The sequence below is a fragment of the Diabrotica undecimpunctata genome, chromosome 6 (genome assembly GCF_040954645.1).
Source record: "Diabrotica undecimpunctata isolate CICGRU chromosome 6, icDiaUnde3, whole genome shotgun sequence".
In the NCBI taxonomy this organism is placed as follows: Eukaryota; Metazoa; Arthropoda; class Insecta; order Coleoptera; family Chrysomelidae; genus Diabrotica; species Diabrotica undecimpunctata.
The window spans coordinates 125,522,063-125,538,384 of record NC_092808.1 but is presented as its reverse complement, the minus strand read 5'-3'; the positions used below and the strand labels follow the sequence as shown (position 1 = coordinate 125,538,384).

Here is a 16,322-nt window from a genome sequence, read left to right as displayed (position 1 = left end):
ACCTTTGGTAAATCCAGTTTGCTCTTGGGGTATTTCTCTTTATAGAAACGTTTTCACTCTCTCATTGATTATGTGTAGCATTATTTTGTTGGTATGTGAGTTAAGGCAGATGGTTCTATAGTTGTGGCATTTAGAGAAGCAGTCTTGTTTATGTATTGTGGATATTGTAGATTTTGTCCAGTCGTCAAGCCATTACGTGGAATGTCATATTTTGTTACAGAGCAAGTGAAATAATTTTATTCCATTCTCGTCTGTGGCTTTGAATACTTCTTCTGTTATCACATTTGAACCTAGCGCTTGTTATACTTGTGTTTACTGATCGCCAGTATTATTTCTTAGGGGGTTTATTGAACATGTATCTATCTCTAATCATCTTTATATAGATCCCGGCAATATAATCTCCATATCACTGCTATATCTTCCCTTTTGTTCTTATGGTTTCTGTTGTCAATGATCCAAGTTATGGCTTTAAAGCCTCTTGTTATGTAGCGTGTTTTTTTAAATGGATTTCTCGGCTGATTGTTTTGATCGTGGATCCCAATTTCTTTACATATATTGTGATAGTACTGTTGTTTACCAGCCTTGCATCTTCTTTTCATTTCTTTTTTGAGGTTTCTTAAACTAGCTTTTCCCTTTCTATGTACGCCAGTTTGACAAAAATTTCTTCTATTCTCAATTATTTTAAGGGTTTCGTCTGTTATCCAGTGTTTTTTCTGTTTCACATGATTTTGAGCTTTGGCCGATTAATTCTTTTTTGCACTTCTTGGAGAAGATCATCTTAGCTTCATATATATATACATATATATATATATATATATATATATATATATATATATACACATATATATATATATATATATATATATATATATATATACATATATATATATATATATATATATATATATATATATATATATATATAAATTTACACACAGTAGGACATTGGCACATGGACAGTCTCCGAAAGAGTAGAAGCAATAACCTAAGCACAGAGTTCAGGTATACATATAATAATTATTATAAGACAGGCAATTCGTCTATTGGTTATGCCTTTGAAAATGTTTGGATGTATCTCTCGAAGATTTGGTACACTTATATATGTAGCTTTTTAGCTACATATATAATAGGCTGTTGTATATGCTGTATAGGCTGTTGGTCACGATAACTCAAATATATAGTAACTTGAGTCCTTGAGTTACCGTGACCAACTACCTGTTACCATGCTGTTTCTGAATAAGCTGCATATAAATCTAGCGAAACGTCGCGTCAATGCACATGGTCTTTAAAACAAGACATGATCCAAATATGGGAGAGAACTAATTAATAATTCTGACTCGTGGAAGCCTATCATTTCATTTCAGAATTTAATTTAATGCTCAGGGTTTTAAAAAATATAGAAATAAGGAAACCGGCAGATAAATTTTGAGATTTGTCTTAAGAAAAAATTCAGTAACATATTCTATTGTAACCACAACATTTAAGATAACTTTTATCACAAATTTGAGTGATATTTTTAAATTACATTACCAGTAAACAAAAGTGACCTTATCCTCTCAATGTCACGGCAACAACTCGGATTATTCTGAAATCACCTTAATTTAAAGTCTAGCTGTGATTGGTGAACATATTAAATAAACTGTGTACAAAATCGGAAGCAAAGAAATAGAAGTTGTCAGTTCTATCAAAGAACACTAAGGCGATGGGTTCGTTAACTTTATCAGTGATATTTTTATCGTTAGCGGCTTTTTCAGTCGCTGAAAATATTGTTGTGTGTAACTACGAGTCAAAGTCCCATTTAAGAGATGGTAAGATATAAATTTTGTTTGTATTAGTTATTTTATTTTTAGCACTTACGTATTATGAAGCTTGTTATAAATTCTGTTAATGTCGCAAGTTGTTTTTTACAATTTATTATTGGTTCTAAGAATCGTATAAGCCTTTTAAGAGATCGTTACCTTAAATTCTACGAAATAATTATGTAATATAATCATTTGCATTAAATACGTGTTAAACTTGTTTATATTTACCTTGAATAAATGCAATATTTACTGTGTTCAAATAATTTGTTTCGCACCTCGACCGTGATCTCAATTTTATTTTTTCTTCATCATATTGATACCGTAGAAAACATTTGTCAACAACTAAGACAACTTATCTTAGCTCATTTACCTATTTTACTAATGTGTACTCGATTCTCTATATTCCCTATTTGTTTAGAATGTCAATAATTATCATTATAGCTTGTAACTTGTTGACTGTTGCATAAAGTAGAGATGTATTTTTTCCAATGGTATTACCAGAAAGAGATGTTTATTGCTTTAAAGATTTATTTTTAAACTCAAATAAGCTTACAACTAAAATAGCTTCTTTACTGTAAGGCCCCTCTTCGTACATTTTTGTTTAAAAATACTATCTGGAGCACCCAGCAGTAGTCTGCTATTACTTTTGTGATCCATTATACTTGGAATCTTCTTTGCATCTCTATCTTGATGAAAACGTTCTACTCATTTTTCACTCACATCCCACAACTTCCCAGGAAAATAGTCCCGAAGAAATCGTACCTTTAGACTACCGAGACAACCCAAGTCTTAAAAAGACGTAGGTATTCTTTTGAATATATTTTTGAGGGAACAGGATTTTTAATATTGCCCAAAAATGTCTTCATATCATCCTTAAATGCGAACCATTCTTCTATCTGGAGATCTGTCATTGTATTGGGAAATTCTTAATCCGCTAGAAATCTTCTGTTATCTGGCCCAACAAATATACATTCTTGCAATTTCGCCTCAATGAGACCTGGAAACTTTTTAACAAAGTATTTGCAACATTTTCGTCATTTTTGGGGGAGATTTGACAAATTGTTTCGTAAGAGTTTATATGAAGGGGAGAAAGGAGAATTGTTTTTTCAAACGTAAACGTTCTTAATTCTCCATTGACCAGTTTCGGTCTCGACTGTCCCATAGACATACATAAAAAATAAGAAAATTTAGTGTAACCAGCTTGTTGCTTAGGAAGCATGCACAAGATCTTCAAATCTTCATATTTACGTTGATGAAGAATCATTGTTAAGTTCTCATAGGTCTGTATCAAGAACACAGAACACTGACATTCCGGAAACAAGAGTCGGCTACTTTGGACACAAATATTTATTCATAGAGTCCGTCCTTAGTATGTTACATCGTTGGTACCTCCGCATTTCTGATGAAACTAGCTGTTTGTATGTATATATATATATATATATATATATATATATATATATATATATATATATATATATACACACAAATTAAGGAACACTCGAAGAGTGGTGGGTTTTTCGGTCAAAGTGGAGAAATAAGAGACAAAGAAGGTGGCTACTTCATCTATTTATTGAAGACGTTTCGCTTTCTGATCAGAAATCATCATCAGTTCATCTAAAAAGAACAATATGAAAAACCAAACATCCATGGGAAAGTTATTATAATGGTTATATCTATGGATGTTTGGTTTTTCATATTGTTCTTTTTAGATAAACTTATGATGCTTTCTGATTAGAAAGCGAAACGTCTTCAATAAATAGATGAAGTAGCCAACTTCTTTGTCTTTTATTTCTTCACTTTGACCGAAAAACCCACCACTCTTCGAGTGTTCCTTAATTTGTATTGGATTGACGGTCGTACTCCTTTTCTCGATATACAGGGTGGTCCGTAAGTAATTGTACAAAAAGAAACAGTAGATGCTACACTTTAAAATATTACGATTTAAGCCAAATTGATATAATAAAATGTTGATATTAAGAAAGATACAGGGTGTTAAAGTGCAAATTTAAAATTTAATTTTTCGTTATAACTTTCATGTTTGTATACATTTATGTATAAAAATTTACAACTGGGTACTTTTAAATATGAGAAATTATAATTTGATGCACACTTTGATGTACCTGATAGAGGGCGCCGCATATGCTACATATGTGGTATAAATTTTCACATAACTTTTTTGCTCTTTAAGATACCTGTATTTGGGACAAAAAATATTAAAGATACATTATTTTAACCAAAAAAAAGGTATACCTGTTAATAACTTCAAAACTCAACAGTTTTCGAGATAATCGCATTTTACAAATCAGATGCATAATTCTGATTTAAGGCAATTATTCTAGGCAACGAAGAAAAAATAGACAAAAACATTAATACTTCTGAATTTTGGTATAAAATACCTTTAACTAAAGTTAATAGTTAACGAAATATTAAATAAAATAAATGTATCAGCAGGATAATTAATAATAGGATTTGACAAAACAACAGAATAATAGGATTTTACATAAAACATTTTAGGTTTTATGTTAAATTAAAGTCATAATCAAAACATTTTGTTTACAAACCAAATTAAGAAATAGTTAAACTAAATAAAATAACTTTTTGCCAAAGTAAGTGTTCGATATGTCCACCATTTTCTCTAATTCATTTGTCAATATATTCCATAAAAGATCGTCTCATATTAAATAGCATCATTGGTCCTAAAGAAACTGCTGCAGTATTTATTTTTTCCCATAGTTGGTTGCGAATGTTTATGGGATTCTTATAGACACGTTGTTTTAATGCGCCCCATACACCAAAATCAAGCGGATTATATTCTGGGCTACGTGGTGGCTATAATGTATAATGGATGAATATATTCTTTTGGATACATATCCAAATCTTATGGTATATTATGGAACTACATCTTATTTATCGCAGCGGTTAAATAATGTATTAAACTGTGATATATCTCGTTCATTGGTTACTTATATACACACGGAATAACCTATCGATGACATTACTTATTTATATGATTACGTTACAGCTTACGAGTAACTATAACTACATCTCGAACAAATAGACTATTATGATTTACTAACGAATTAATATTATGCTGAACTAAATTGCCTGTGTGTTTACTATATATACGTAATGAATAATAAATATGCTTTTCGGATTTTTTATGAATTAAATAATTATATCAATATTTCACCACATTGCCAAGGAATATGAGTACCACGACCAATCCAACGTTTAGAAAAGTTGTATTTAAGTATGTTCCAACTGCCTTCTGGTGGTGTACCATCTTGCATAAACCACATATTTTGGGTTTTCAGCATTTTACAATGGAGAAAAAGTAATACAATGCCATTATAAAAACTTAAGAAGCGATAGAAAAGGGAAATTGTAAACATGATGACGGCCAACGTCTGAATACGGAAACGGCACCTAAAGAAGAAGATGAAGAATCTTTTCTCCAATAAGACATTTTGTGATGTTACATTATCATCTTTGAGTTGTTTTAATAAGAATAAACTATGAATTATGCTTATCTACAGGTATTCAGTGCTTTACGGCACAAATATCAAACTAAGAATTATTATGCAGCTGACTTATAAAATGCGATTATCTTGAAAACGGTTGAATTTTCAGGTTACTAACAAGTATACCTTTTCTTTGTAAAAATAATGTATCTTTAATATTTTGTAACACAGATCAAGCTAACTTAAAGAGCAAAAAAGTTAAGCGCAAATTTATGCTACACATGTAGTATATGTAGCGCCCTCTATTAGTTACATTAAAGTGTGTATAAAATTATAATTCATCCTACTGAAAAGCATCCAACTGTAAATTTTTGTCCAAATTATTTACAAACCTAAAATAAAATTTTAAATTTCCACTTTAACACCCTGTATCTTTCTTAATATCAACATTTTGTTAAAGCAAGTTGGCTTAAATCGTAATATTTTAAAGTGCAGAATCTACGTTTTCTGTTTGTACAATTACTTAAGGACCACCCTGTATATATATATATATAAATATATATATATATATATATATATATATATATATATATATATATAAATATATATATATATATATATATATATATATATATATATATATATATTCTGTGGGTATATTTTATGGTATATTTTGTTAAAAATCCTGACGTCCTACACATTTTCTGATAAAATTTTAGTTTTCAGCACATCAAATTACATAATAATTAGTTGAAATTATTCAAACAGCTTTTTTATTGCAGACCTGTGTAATTATTTCTTTGTTAAAGCTTAGAGTGTATATATCAATTTTTCAAAACATTCACCTTACCTATTGCCTATAATAGCTTGTGGGCCTGTACACACGAGGGCGTTAGACTCCGCGTCGAGCGCAAGTTAGAAAAAAGTGGTATCGTACATATAACAGCGCTTAACGCCGCGGTTTACCAGCATGTCTGATCTGACAGCCAGTAGAGTTATGGAGTTAGCATGTATTTGGTCGTTACACTGTAGATTCAGAGCAAGGAAAAGAAGACGAAGAAGATTATGGGTTCACCCTTTAATAAATGATAGATTGGCCATGGGCTATTTTGTGACTATAGTCTATATAAAAATTACCCTAAACATTTTTTTTAACTATTTCCGAATGAGTCTAACATCTTATGATGAACTGGTAACTTTATTAAAGGAATGCTTATCGCCATGTGAAAATTCAGTAAGGGTTGGGATTTCACCCGATGAACAACTCGTTATAACAATAAGTTATTTATTTATATTAATCATTATACATATATATATATATATATATATATATATATATATATATATATATATATATATAATATTATATATACAATATATATAATATTAAATATATATACAAAAGGAACATTTTTATTCTCGAGAGAGGAAGAGAGAGAAAATATATCTTCTGTCTCTCTCTTACTCATTATCTTACATATGTAATGATTTCACCGATTCATTCCCGTACAAATTTCCAAAGTGGAGCGCGCGTATAGAAGTATAACTTCAAAAGTATTTACTTTCTATTCTATTTATCTTTTAAACTATATATTTTTTTGTAATATTCATATTTATCCTAAATTCCTGTTATATATTTTTAATTAGACTAAATATATTTTGTCTACGTTGCTTTAGTTTAATTAATTCGTTATAATTTTCTTCAAGTTTATTTAGAGTATTTTGAAATAAGATGCATACGTCACCATAATATAGAAAAACCCCATCACCACTAAGTAGAACATTTCTGATGAAAAATATTATTAATCAACAACAACAAATAATAAATATTTTGATTATATTTATTAAAATTAGAAAAACTTCGCTTCAAATATTTTGATTATATTTATTAAAATTAGAAAAACTTTACATATTGGTTTGTTTAAGTAAATATTGGACTTTAAACATGTATTTCGCCAGAAATAATAATCAAAAGTCAAATGGATATAAACTTGATATTATAACAAGCAGATTTTACAAGATAAAGATAAAGCGTTAACCATATAGGTTTAGATAAATACTTTTTCGATAAGTACCTAATATAAATAATAACATGCTGTGGAAAATAATAAAAAAGGAACTTAATTGTTCTTGATCTTATTTGTTTGAATCTAATTCTTATTTTCTGAAACTATCTACAGAGTGGACGTATTTGAACCTTGTTTTTCTGACCATCGAGCTCGATTTTTATTTATTGACTCTAAGCATAAAGTTGTTGACACTAATCAAACATTTCAACGGTCTATTACTTCTTCTGGTTTACAGAAGCTTAAACGTCCTCTAACTAGTACCAATATGGACGTTTTCTATAATGATAATGATCCTGATTTTTTTAAAGTCTTTCTTACCGAAACTTATAACAATTTAATATTAAAGCATTTTCCACTAAAAGAAGTACGACAAACTGCTGAAAAAACACCCGTCCAATGGTTTAATATTGAATTAAGGTCTTACAGATCTAATCTTTCTCTTATCAAACACATTATAGATGCCACTAGGGATCTTGATTTGTTCAAAGTATATAATCAACAAAAATTTGAATATAATTGACAATTACAAATTGCTAAAAAGTCACCTTACTATAATTTTATTACTAATTCCAAAAATAAACCTAAAGACTGCTGGAAAATAATATATTTCGAAAGAAACAACACAAGATCCATTTCGGTACAACCTGATCTACCTCCAGACGAAATAAATTAATTTTTTACTACAATTGCAAAGAATATAATTACATCTCTTCCCACTATTAATGTCTATGTTCTTTTCAATTATAGAAATTATCCTTCTCCGAGCAAGTCCTTTTTTTCGTCCCGTTGTGGAAGAAGAGGTCTCACATAATAAAGTCTCTTAGTAATTCTAATTGTAGGGACGTTCACGAAATTAATAGCAACATTTTAAAAGAAACTTACCAAATACTAAAATAATAAAATACTCAAAAGTACTACCAATCTACAAAATAGGTGATTTCTCAAAAACTGACAATTACAGACTAAAACGCATTGTTTCTACTTTTGGGAAAGTGATTGAAAAGGTTATCAAACAACAATTTTATTCCTATTTTGAGTCAAATAATTACTTTAGCAACTCACAATATGGATTCAGAAGTGCTCGTTATACTACGAACGCGGTATTTAATGTTGTGAGCGAGGTTATCGAGGGGCTTGAACGCAGCAATCGCATAGCAATTTTTTTTGCGACTTGACGAAAGCGTTTGATTGCGTTTCACACGACATTTTACTCCATAAATTAAATTACTATGAAATCAAAGATATTCCTTTTAAGCTTATTACTTCTTATCTATGTGGCAGACACCAGGCGGTAGTGTCAAAAGGTCATCTGAGTCATCTCTTCGATTTTATATCCGTAAAACTTGGAGTCCCACAAGGTTCGGTCTTAGGACCTCTTTTATTTATTATTTATGTTAAAGATTTCCCTAAATTCATATTTCCGTACAAAACCATACAATTCGCAGATGATACGACATACGTTATGTCAGAAAAAAATAATTTAAACATGTCTCATCAGGAGGTTTTTACTAAATCTAGCTCATGGTTTGCTGCAAACAAACTAAAATTTAACTTTGATAAAACGCAAAATTTGGTTATATCTGCAAGTAATTTAACAATGATCCAGATAACAAAGATACTGGTAAACTATTGGGAATAACCATAGATAATCGACTCAACTGGTCGGCTCATATCTCACAACTTAAAAAAAGCAATCAAGTTCATTATTTATTATTCGCTAACTAGCAAGGGTTGTCAACTTTGAAATATTATTAATGATATATTTTTCCTTATTTTATTCTCACCTAAACTATGGTGTTATTATATAGGGCAATTCAACAAATGCACTTCAAATTTTTGGAGTACAAAAGAAAGCTGTCAGGAATTTAGCAGTGGTTAGTTATCTAGAACACTGCAGACCTCTTTTTATCAAATTCAAAATTATGCCGCTACTTTCTCTGTTGATATTTTAAGGTCTAACTGAAATTCACAGAAAATTGCCGTAGATCTTCCTGAAAAAAAATTGTCTTAATAATAAGTATTACAATATTTCACAAAAAAGTATTAAACAGCTAAGTTGCAACAGTTTTAATAAAGTTATAAAAAAATATCTTCTAAAACGTTGTTTTTACTGCTCAGAATAATATGTGACTCATTGCAGAACATGCACTGAACTGCTTACCGTAACTTTGCCATAAATCTTTTCTGTTTAATATGTGTTCTTGCTTGTATATATTTAAGTTACGTTTTATATTCCTTTTCTATTTACTATGTATTTTTTTTGACTTGCTACAAACAATATTTGTATCTGTTATATAGTTAAATGAATACTCTACTCTACTCTTCTTTCTTCTTGTGCTCGAGGAAATGTGTACAAAATGACATAAAGTGTTGTTTTTGTATCTTAAACTTTAATCGGTAGTTTACAGTACATCCATAACTTACATTAATAAATGATTTTAGCAAACAATCTGTGAAAAAAAAAATCAACAAATATTTAACTGAGATTAGGTAATCATAATCATAACCATAAACATAATCATAATCATACATATAATAGCTATAAAATTATTGGCATATTCGCAAATGAAACGCTTAGTTCTTCTTGGAACATCAGCGCAAGAAGCGTGAGCCCAAAGCGAACTTTGTAAGCACCAGTCTTCTCCGGGCTTAGATGGTATTAAATAAAGGTCGTTACAGTAAATGAAAGCTCAATTATCTTCATCGTCATAAAAAATATTAGGAAAATCTTCTTCCTCATAATTTTCTTCAAATATTTTTTTGGTGGCTTCTCGTTTTCTTTACATTTTCTTTTCAACATAATAGGGTGTTGTCTTTCAACGGTATGTTTGAGGTTTCAGCGGGCTCGTATATATAATCCGGAAATGTATCATGATTCAGTGGCCATATTCGAGTTCTTTTAAATTCGTGACATGAATTTTGCACATTTAGCTGCCTTCCGTATGCCTCGTTGAACAAGCAGGCGATCTGAAAATGTGTAACGACACGTCCAGGAGGCCTTCAGCTATTTAGCAATTTCTTGGTTATAGTAGGTCTTCAAAGGCCAAAAAAGAGACGTTGAGGTTATTCCTAGCGTCGTATAACAACCTTCAGTAAGAGGCTTAGAATTTGCGGTTCACCCAATTTGATATCAAAGAGAGGTCTCCCGACTTCTTGTTACATCGTATAGATGCCGCTGCTAGCGTACCAGACTGTTATTTTAATTATAATGGCCAAATATACTAGACTGCATTTCATTTCAGTTTGAACTTCCACAACTGTTGCTGATGAGTAGTTCAATAATTCGAAACACGTGTAGAACAATGGTGGAATTCGAATTGAAATGAAATGTTTTACTTTTATTTTAACGTTTTTTCTCTACGCAAAGAACTAAAAAGATAATGTTTTTCAAGCGTGAACCGTAGATGCATGTCGGAGTAAAAGGTTATTTCTAGCGTCGTTTAACAGCCTTCAGTAAGAGGCTTTGAATTTGTTTTGGATTGTTTTGTTTGGAATAATATTCTATTAATCTCGTATTTATCTGATTGTATAAATTCAGTAAATTATGTGAATTTTTTTAAATCCTATTGTTTATTGAATAATGTTATGCCTAGAACCACAAAGAGTTATGCAATCTCTGCTGTTTCCGATTTAATGTATCGATATACCTATTTCTTCGTTCACAAATTTTTGAGAGCACGAAATATGCCTCAAACTCATAAAACGGTCGTAAATCATAGGCGTTCCTAAGGTGTTTATTCATTAAATAATAATATAATGTTTTAATACTGTTATATATAATATTGATAATATTTTAATACTAATATATTTAGCAAAAAAACAATTAAAACTTTCACGACTAATGTTGGTTATTATATTATATGTATTAATAAAAATAAGAATTTAACCATTAACAATTTTGTAAATAAGAATACCTTATCTCTTTGGATATTTCAATACTAATCTTCGCGTTTAATCACTTTACTAGAAAATCCTGGAATTCATATCCGAAGGTACTATTCGTTGCAAGATAATTAAGATGGAATTCCATAGATTTTTAATAATATAATTATATTCGAAACTTAACTTGAAAGGATGAAGTTATTACGAACGAAAACATTTTTTTTGTTTAGTACGTTTTTGATCGCATGTAATTTACGGCTCGTCGGTGTTTCCGCGTCTACGGCAGTAATTAGCGTCTCGAATATTTCTTTTGCGAATTATATACAGTGCGTGAGTGATTTTTTATTCCATATACATACGAACATATACGTACCTTGCGCTCGTGCTCGTTTTGTTGGATTGTTTGTGATGGCTTCATTATCAAGTTTTACACCGGTACTGTTGCGCACAGTCAGTAAGTCTGTCTATTCACCAAGAGAGAAGACTATTGTCCTGAATGTTCGCGATGCTCTGGTTTCTCAGAATCCCACAAACACTGTTCGCAACATAGTCGAAAGTTGTGCCAACATGACTGGCGTAGGAGAGTCAACTTTATATAGGTTCCTATCAGAAAGAAAAAAACACGGTATAGCTAACCCAAACACAAACGAACACTTAAAGAAAGGGAAAAAGCCTATTGAAATTGATGAATTTGCCAAAAATGGTATTCGAAGGAAAATTCATGGATTTTTTTTCAAAAAAGAAATACGAAACCTAAACAAAATTTTACGAGAAGTTAGAGACGACCCGGATTTGCCTCATATCGGACGAACTAAATTGTGGCAAGTTTTAAAAGAATTAAATTTCCGGTGGGAGAAATCAGACCGAAAATCACTTTTGATTGACCGGGAGGAGAAGATGATGTTGGAGAAGAAATTATCTAAGATTCATCCGAAAATTCCGGGCTGAAGAAAGGCCCATCTTCTACCAGGATGAAACGTGGGTAAACTCAGGTCATACTCTAAAAAAAATTTGGTCAGATAAAAATATATTAAGCTCCAGGGAAGCCTTTATGGAAGGTTGGTCTACTGGTATCTCCCCACCTTCTGGTAAAGGCAGTAGATTAATAATTTCTCACATTGGCAGTGAAAAAGGATTTGTTAAGCATGGTTTGTTGGAATTTCATTCCAAAAGCACAAGAGACTATCACGAGGAGATGACAGCTGATGTTTTCGAAGAATATTTTGAGCAAATGATTGAACACATACCACCAAATTCAATTATAGTATTAGATAATGCACCTTATCATTCACGACTAGTAGAAAGACTTCTAACGAATGCATGGAAGAAAGAGGATATTCTTGACTGGCTGTGGAATAAGTATCTGCCTTACGAAGATGGAATGGTAAAAGCAGAACTTTTAAAAATTGCCCGGCAACACAAATCTAAGTTCAAGAAATACGTAGTTGACAAAATGGCGGAAAGGCGAAACATCACAGTCTTTAGACTTCCACCCTACCACTGCGAAATAAATCCAATTGAACTCATTTGGGCACAAATGAAAAGTTATGTGGCTAGAAAAAATACGTCATATAAAATACAAGCTGTACGTGAATTGTTATACGAGTCTTTATAACATATTACAAAACAAAACTGTAAAGATGCAGTAAGACATGTAATAGAAGAAGAACAAAAAATGTGGGATCTTGATAACATAATTGATGCGACCGTAGAGATTATTAACCTAATTATTACCCCTCAAGAAGACTCGGATTCCGAAGTTGATCCTATTTATTTTGAATTTGAATAGTTTTCTAATCGTAATTATATAAGGTAAGTAATAGTAGTTGTAATCGTAAGGTATTAAAGGGGAAAGGCGCAAAATGTCGCCTGTCAAAATGTTCAATGTGTTTTAAATGTATCCATTTTTTTTCAAATCCTGAGAAAGCTAAAAAGCATTTTTGAAAAATTTAAAGGCAGAGTGAAATATTTTTTAGAATAAATAAAAAGTTTCTTTTGCATGCAATATTTTCAATTAAAAATTATACTATATTTTCTCTTTTATTTTCACCCCTGTTACATAACATATTAAAATAAACATTGTAGAAGTTTTCAGGGACTTTCTGTCCTGAGTAATAATGTAATCTTTCATTCTGCGTTTAAATTGTTCAAAAATATTTATTAGTTTTCTCCGGATTCGAAAATAATGGATATATTTAAAACACATTAAAAATTTTGCCAGGCGACATTTGGCGCCTTTTTCCTTAATTAAATAAATGTATCTTTTACAAATGGCAAGAAACTTTTTATTTTTGAATAAAATAAATAAGTTTTATTAAAAAATACAATTTACATAAGTACAATTTAAAAAATATATTTATTTAGTTCAAATAAATGTTTCAATCATATACTCTACGACACTGGTCGTTCATCTCTAACCATTCAAAATACCTCCGTAATAGGATTATAAGGTATTGTATTCCTTCAGATATAAGGTGGGTTAGTCGAAAACGTCTTAAACCGTCAGTTTTAGGTTGGTTTTTACTATTATATCGTATTGCCTATCCTCTCTGTATTTCAGTTTTCTAATTAGGGTTAAACTTGTAGTGAGCTATCAACAAATTGTGAACCGACTTATATTTACTTGTATTCATGGTTCTTCTAAAAACTATTATTAGTTTTTGTTTCTAAATAGTTGAACTTTTATGTTGTTTTGTATAGTATTTTACTGGTATTATTTTATCTACAGCATCTTCTTTAATTTTATAATTTTTAAAAATTTATTTTGCTTCTAGTTTTTTGTTTGAAAATTATTATATTTTTTGGTGGTATGTATATGTGGTGTATGTTTTTTCTTTGTCTATCCCAGGGGTTCCCAAACTTTTGTGTATCACGCCCCCTTTTGTTGAAATGAAAGTTTCTCGTGCCCCCACCCCTTAATAATAAATTGTATGGGCCTAGAAACAAAACAAAAACAATTAAGTATTACATAGAAAACAAAACATTTGTTTATACTGCCATAAGATACAATAATATCAGTTTTTATAAGCCAATATTACTTGGGTACAATGTTTTTTGAAAGCCACGCTTAGTTCATTTTGCTTTTGCTGTTCCAAGAAGGTGATTACTTCATATCGAAGGTTAAATCATCTTGCCAAAATGTTTTCTTTCGAGAGCCATCGTACTTCTGTATGAAATAGCAGTGTTTTGTGATCACTCCCTATATCTTCACAAAGAGCTGTAAATAGTCGAGTATTCAACGCACTGTTTTTTATGTAATTCACTACTTTAATACACAAATTTAAGACAGCATTCAGTTCATTTGAAAGAGTTTTTGCTGAAAAGGCTTTTCGATGTATAACACAATGTATCCCAGTCACATCAGCATTTTTCTCTCTTACTAATTGTACAGATCCTGAGCGCCATTCGTATCTACACCGATCAGTTTTTGCCAAGAGAGTTCATGTTTGTCAAAAAAGTCTAACACTGCTTTCATAACATCAATAGCTTTTGTCGTGGTCTCCAACTCTTTAGAAAAGAGTAGCTCGTCTTTCATTTTTTCGTTTTCAATATACTGAACATAAACAATTAACTAAGAATATTGTGCTATGTCTGTACTATCGTCTTGCTGAATAGCAAAACATGGCGATTGTTTTACTACATCAACTACCTGGTTTTGTATGTTTTCGGCCATATCATCAATGCGACGTTTCACAGTATTGTCAGAAAGAGGTATTTGAGATAACTTTTGCTTACTTTGCGTTCCAAGAATAACATCAGCTGCCTTTAACAAACACGGTTTAACAAGCGTCTCTCCAATAATATGGCTCTTCTTTTCTTTAGCATTCAGAAGTGATAGCTCATATGAAGCTTCAAGCACTTTTTTAGATGACTAAGCCGTAGAACCAGTACTATCCAACTTTAAATTTTAAGATTTTGTAGAAAAAATTTCCTTGGTTTGTCCTTAAAAGAGTTATGTTTGGATGACAAATGTCTTTCAAGACGATTAGGTCTCATTGCATCATTGCTTAATACTTCATAGCAAATTATACACTAAGGATGTTCGACATTATCTTTACGCGTACAAATGAACCCATATTTGATATAATCATCATTATACTTGCGTTTCTTTGCTGAGCTCACCTTGACTACGATAACTTCTCTCACTCAAATCAACGAAATCAATGAAAGTCAACTACGACAATTAAAATTTCACAACACGTACCTACGCTTTTATAATGCAAAAATACGTGGCTAGGCCGTGGTATCTCTCTGGCGGCATGGGGGAAGGAGGGAGGCAGTGTTTGGAAACGCTCGGTTGTCAAATGCCACATTCACAAATGTCAAATTGACACATTGAACGGCTCTCATTCCATTATTTCAAGCATTCGATTTCAAATTTATGTGTAAAGTCAGATGTTACAGTGGTTTGTTTTAATTTTATAAACTTCATGGATAATTTAGAATTTTAGAAAGACTACCTAAATTTAATTTCATTTTCGATTTATCTCGCGCTCCCCTGGCATCTCCTCACGGCCCCCCCCCAGTTTGAGAAACCCTGGTCTATCCTATATCGTAATTTGGTCTTCCTTTCTTCAAGGCCCTAATACTATAACTTTTACCATGGATTCCACCACTTGATTTTGTAATTCTTCCTGGGTTCATCCTGTTGATGTTTTAATACATTATTTGAGTTAGATAAATAAATATCGGTTTTATTTTTGAATTTACATAACAATATCTTATAAATAAAAACAGGTACAGAATCATGTAAAATGTAAGTCATAAACCTTGTATATTTCAAGGTAAATGCTGTTTAACTCTGAATCATAACGATAATTGAATAACTCGTTTGAATGAGTTCAAACATATTAAAATGGAATGATGATTCACAAGTATATATTATAAATGAACACTTTTAGTGACATTGTCTGAAATGGTAATTTATTCTATTCTTTGTTATATAAAGTACAATACCAAATATAGGATAGATAAACAAAAAATGACTCTAAAACACGTTTATAATAATTAAATATATTGCAAATTTTTGTTACTTAGTGAAAAATTCTTCTAATAATTTAATTTTATCTGACTCATTTATATTGACAATTCAGATATTTATTATACAT

General features: G+C 30.8%; 1 protein-coding gene across 1 annotated transcript in view; it reads left to right on the top strand.

Annotated features, from left to right (window-relative positions):
- The first annotated feature begins 1,615 nt into the window (after window positions 1–1,615).
- The window catches only part of LOC140443842 (chitinase-like protein Idgf4), a 31,699-nt gene continuing 16,992 nt past the window's right edge, over window positions 1,616–16,322 (top strand). Inside the window, exon 1 of the mRNA XM_072535320.1 lies at window positions 1,616–1,808. Within this exon, the coding sequence (XP_072391421.1) occupies window positions 1,703–1,808 (106 nt within the window). The 5' untranslated portion in view covers window positions 1,616–1,702. The remainder of the gene's footprint in view (window positions 1,809–16,322) is intronic.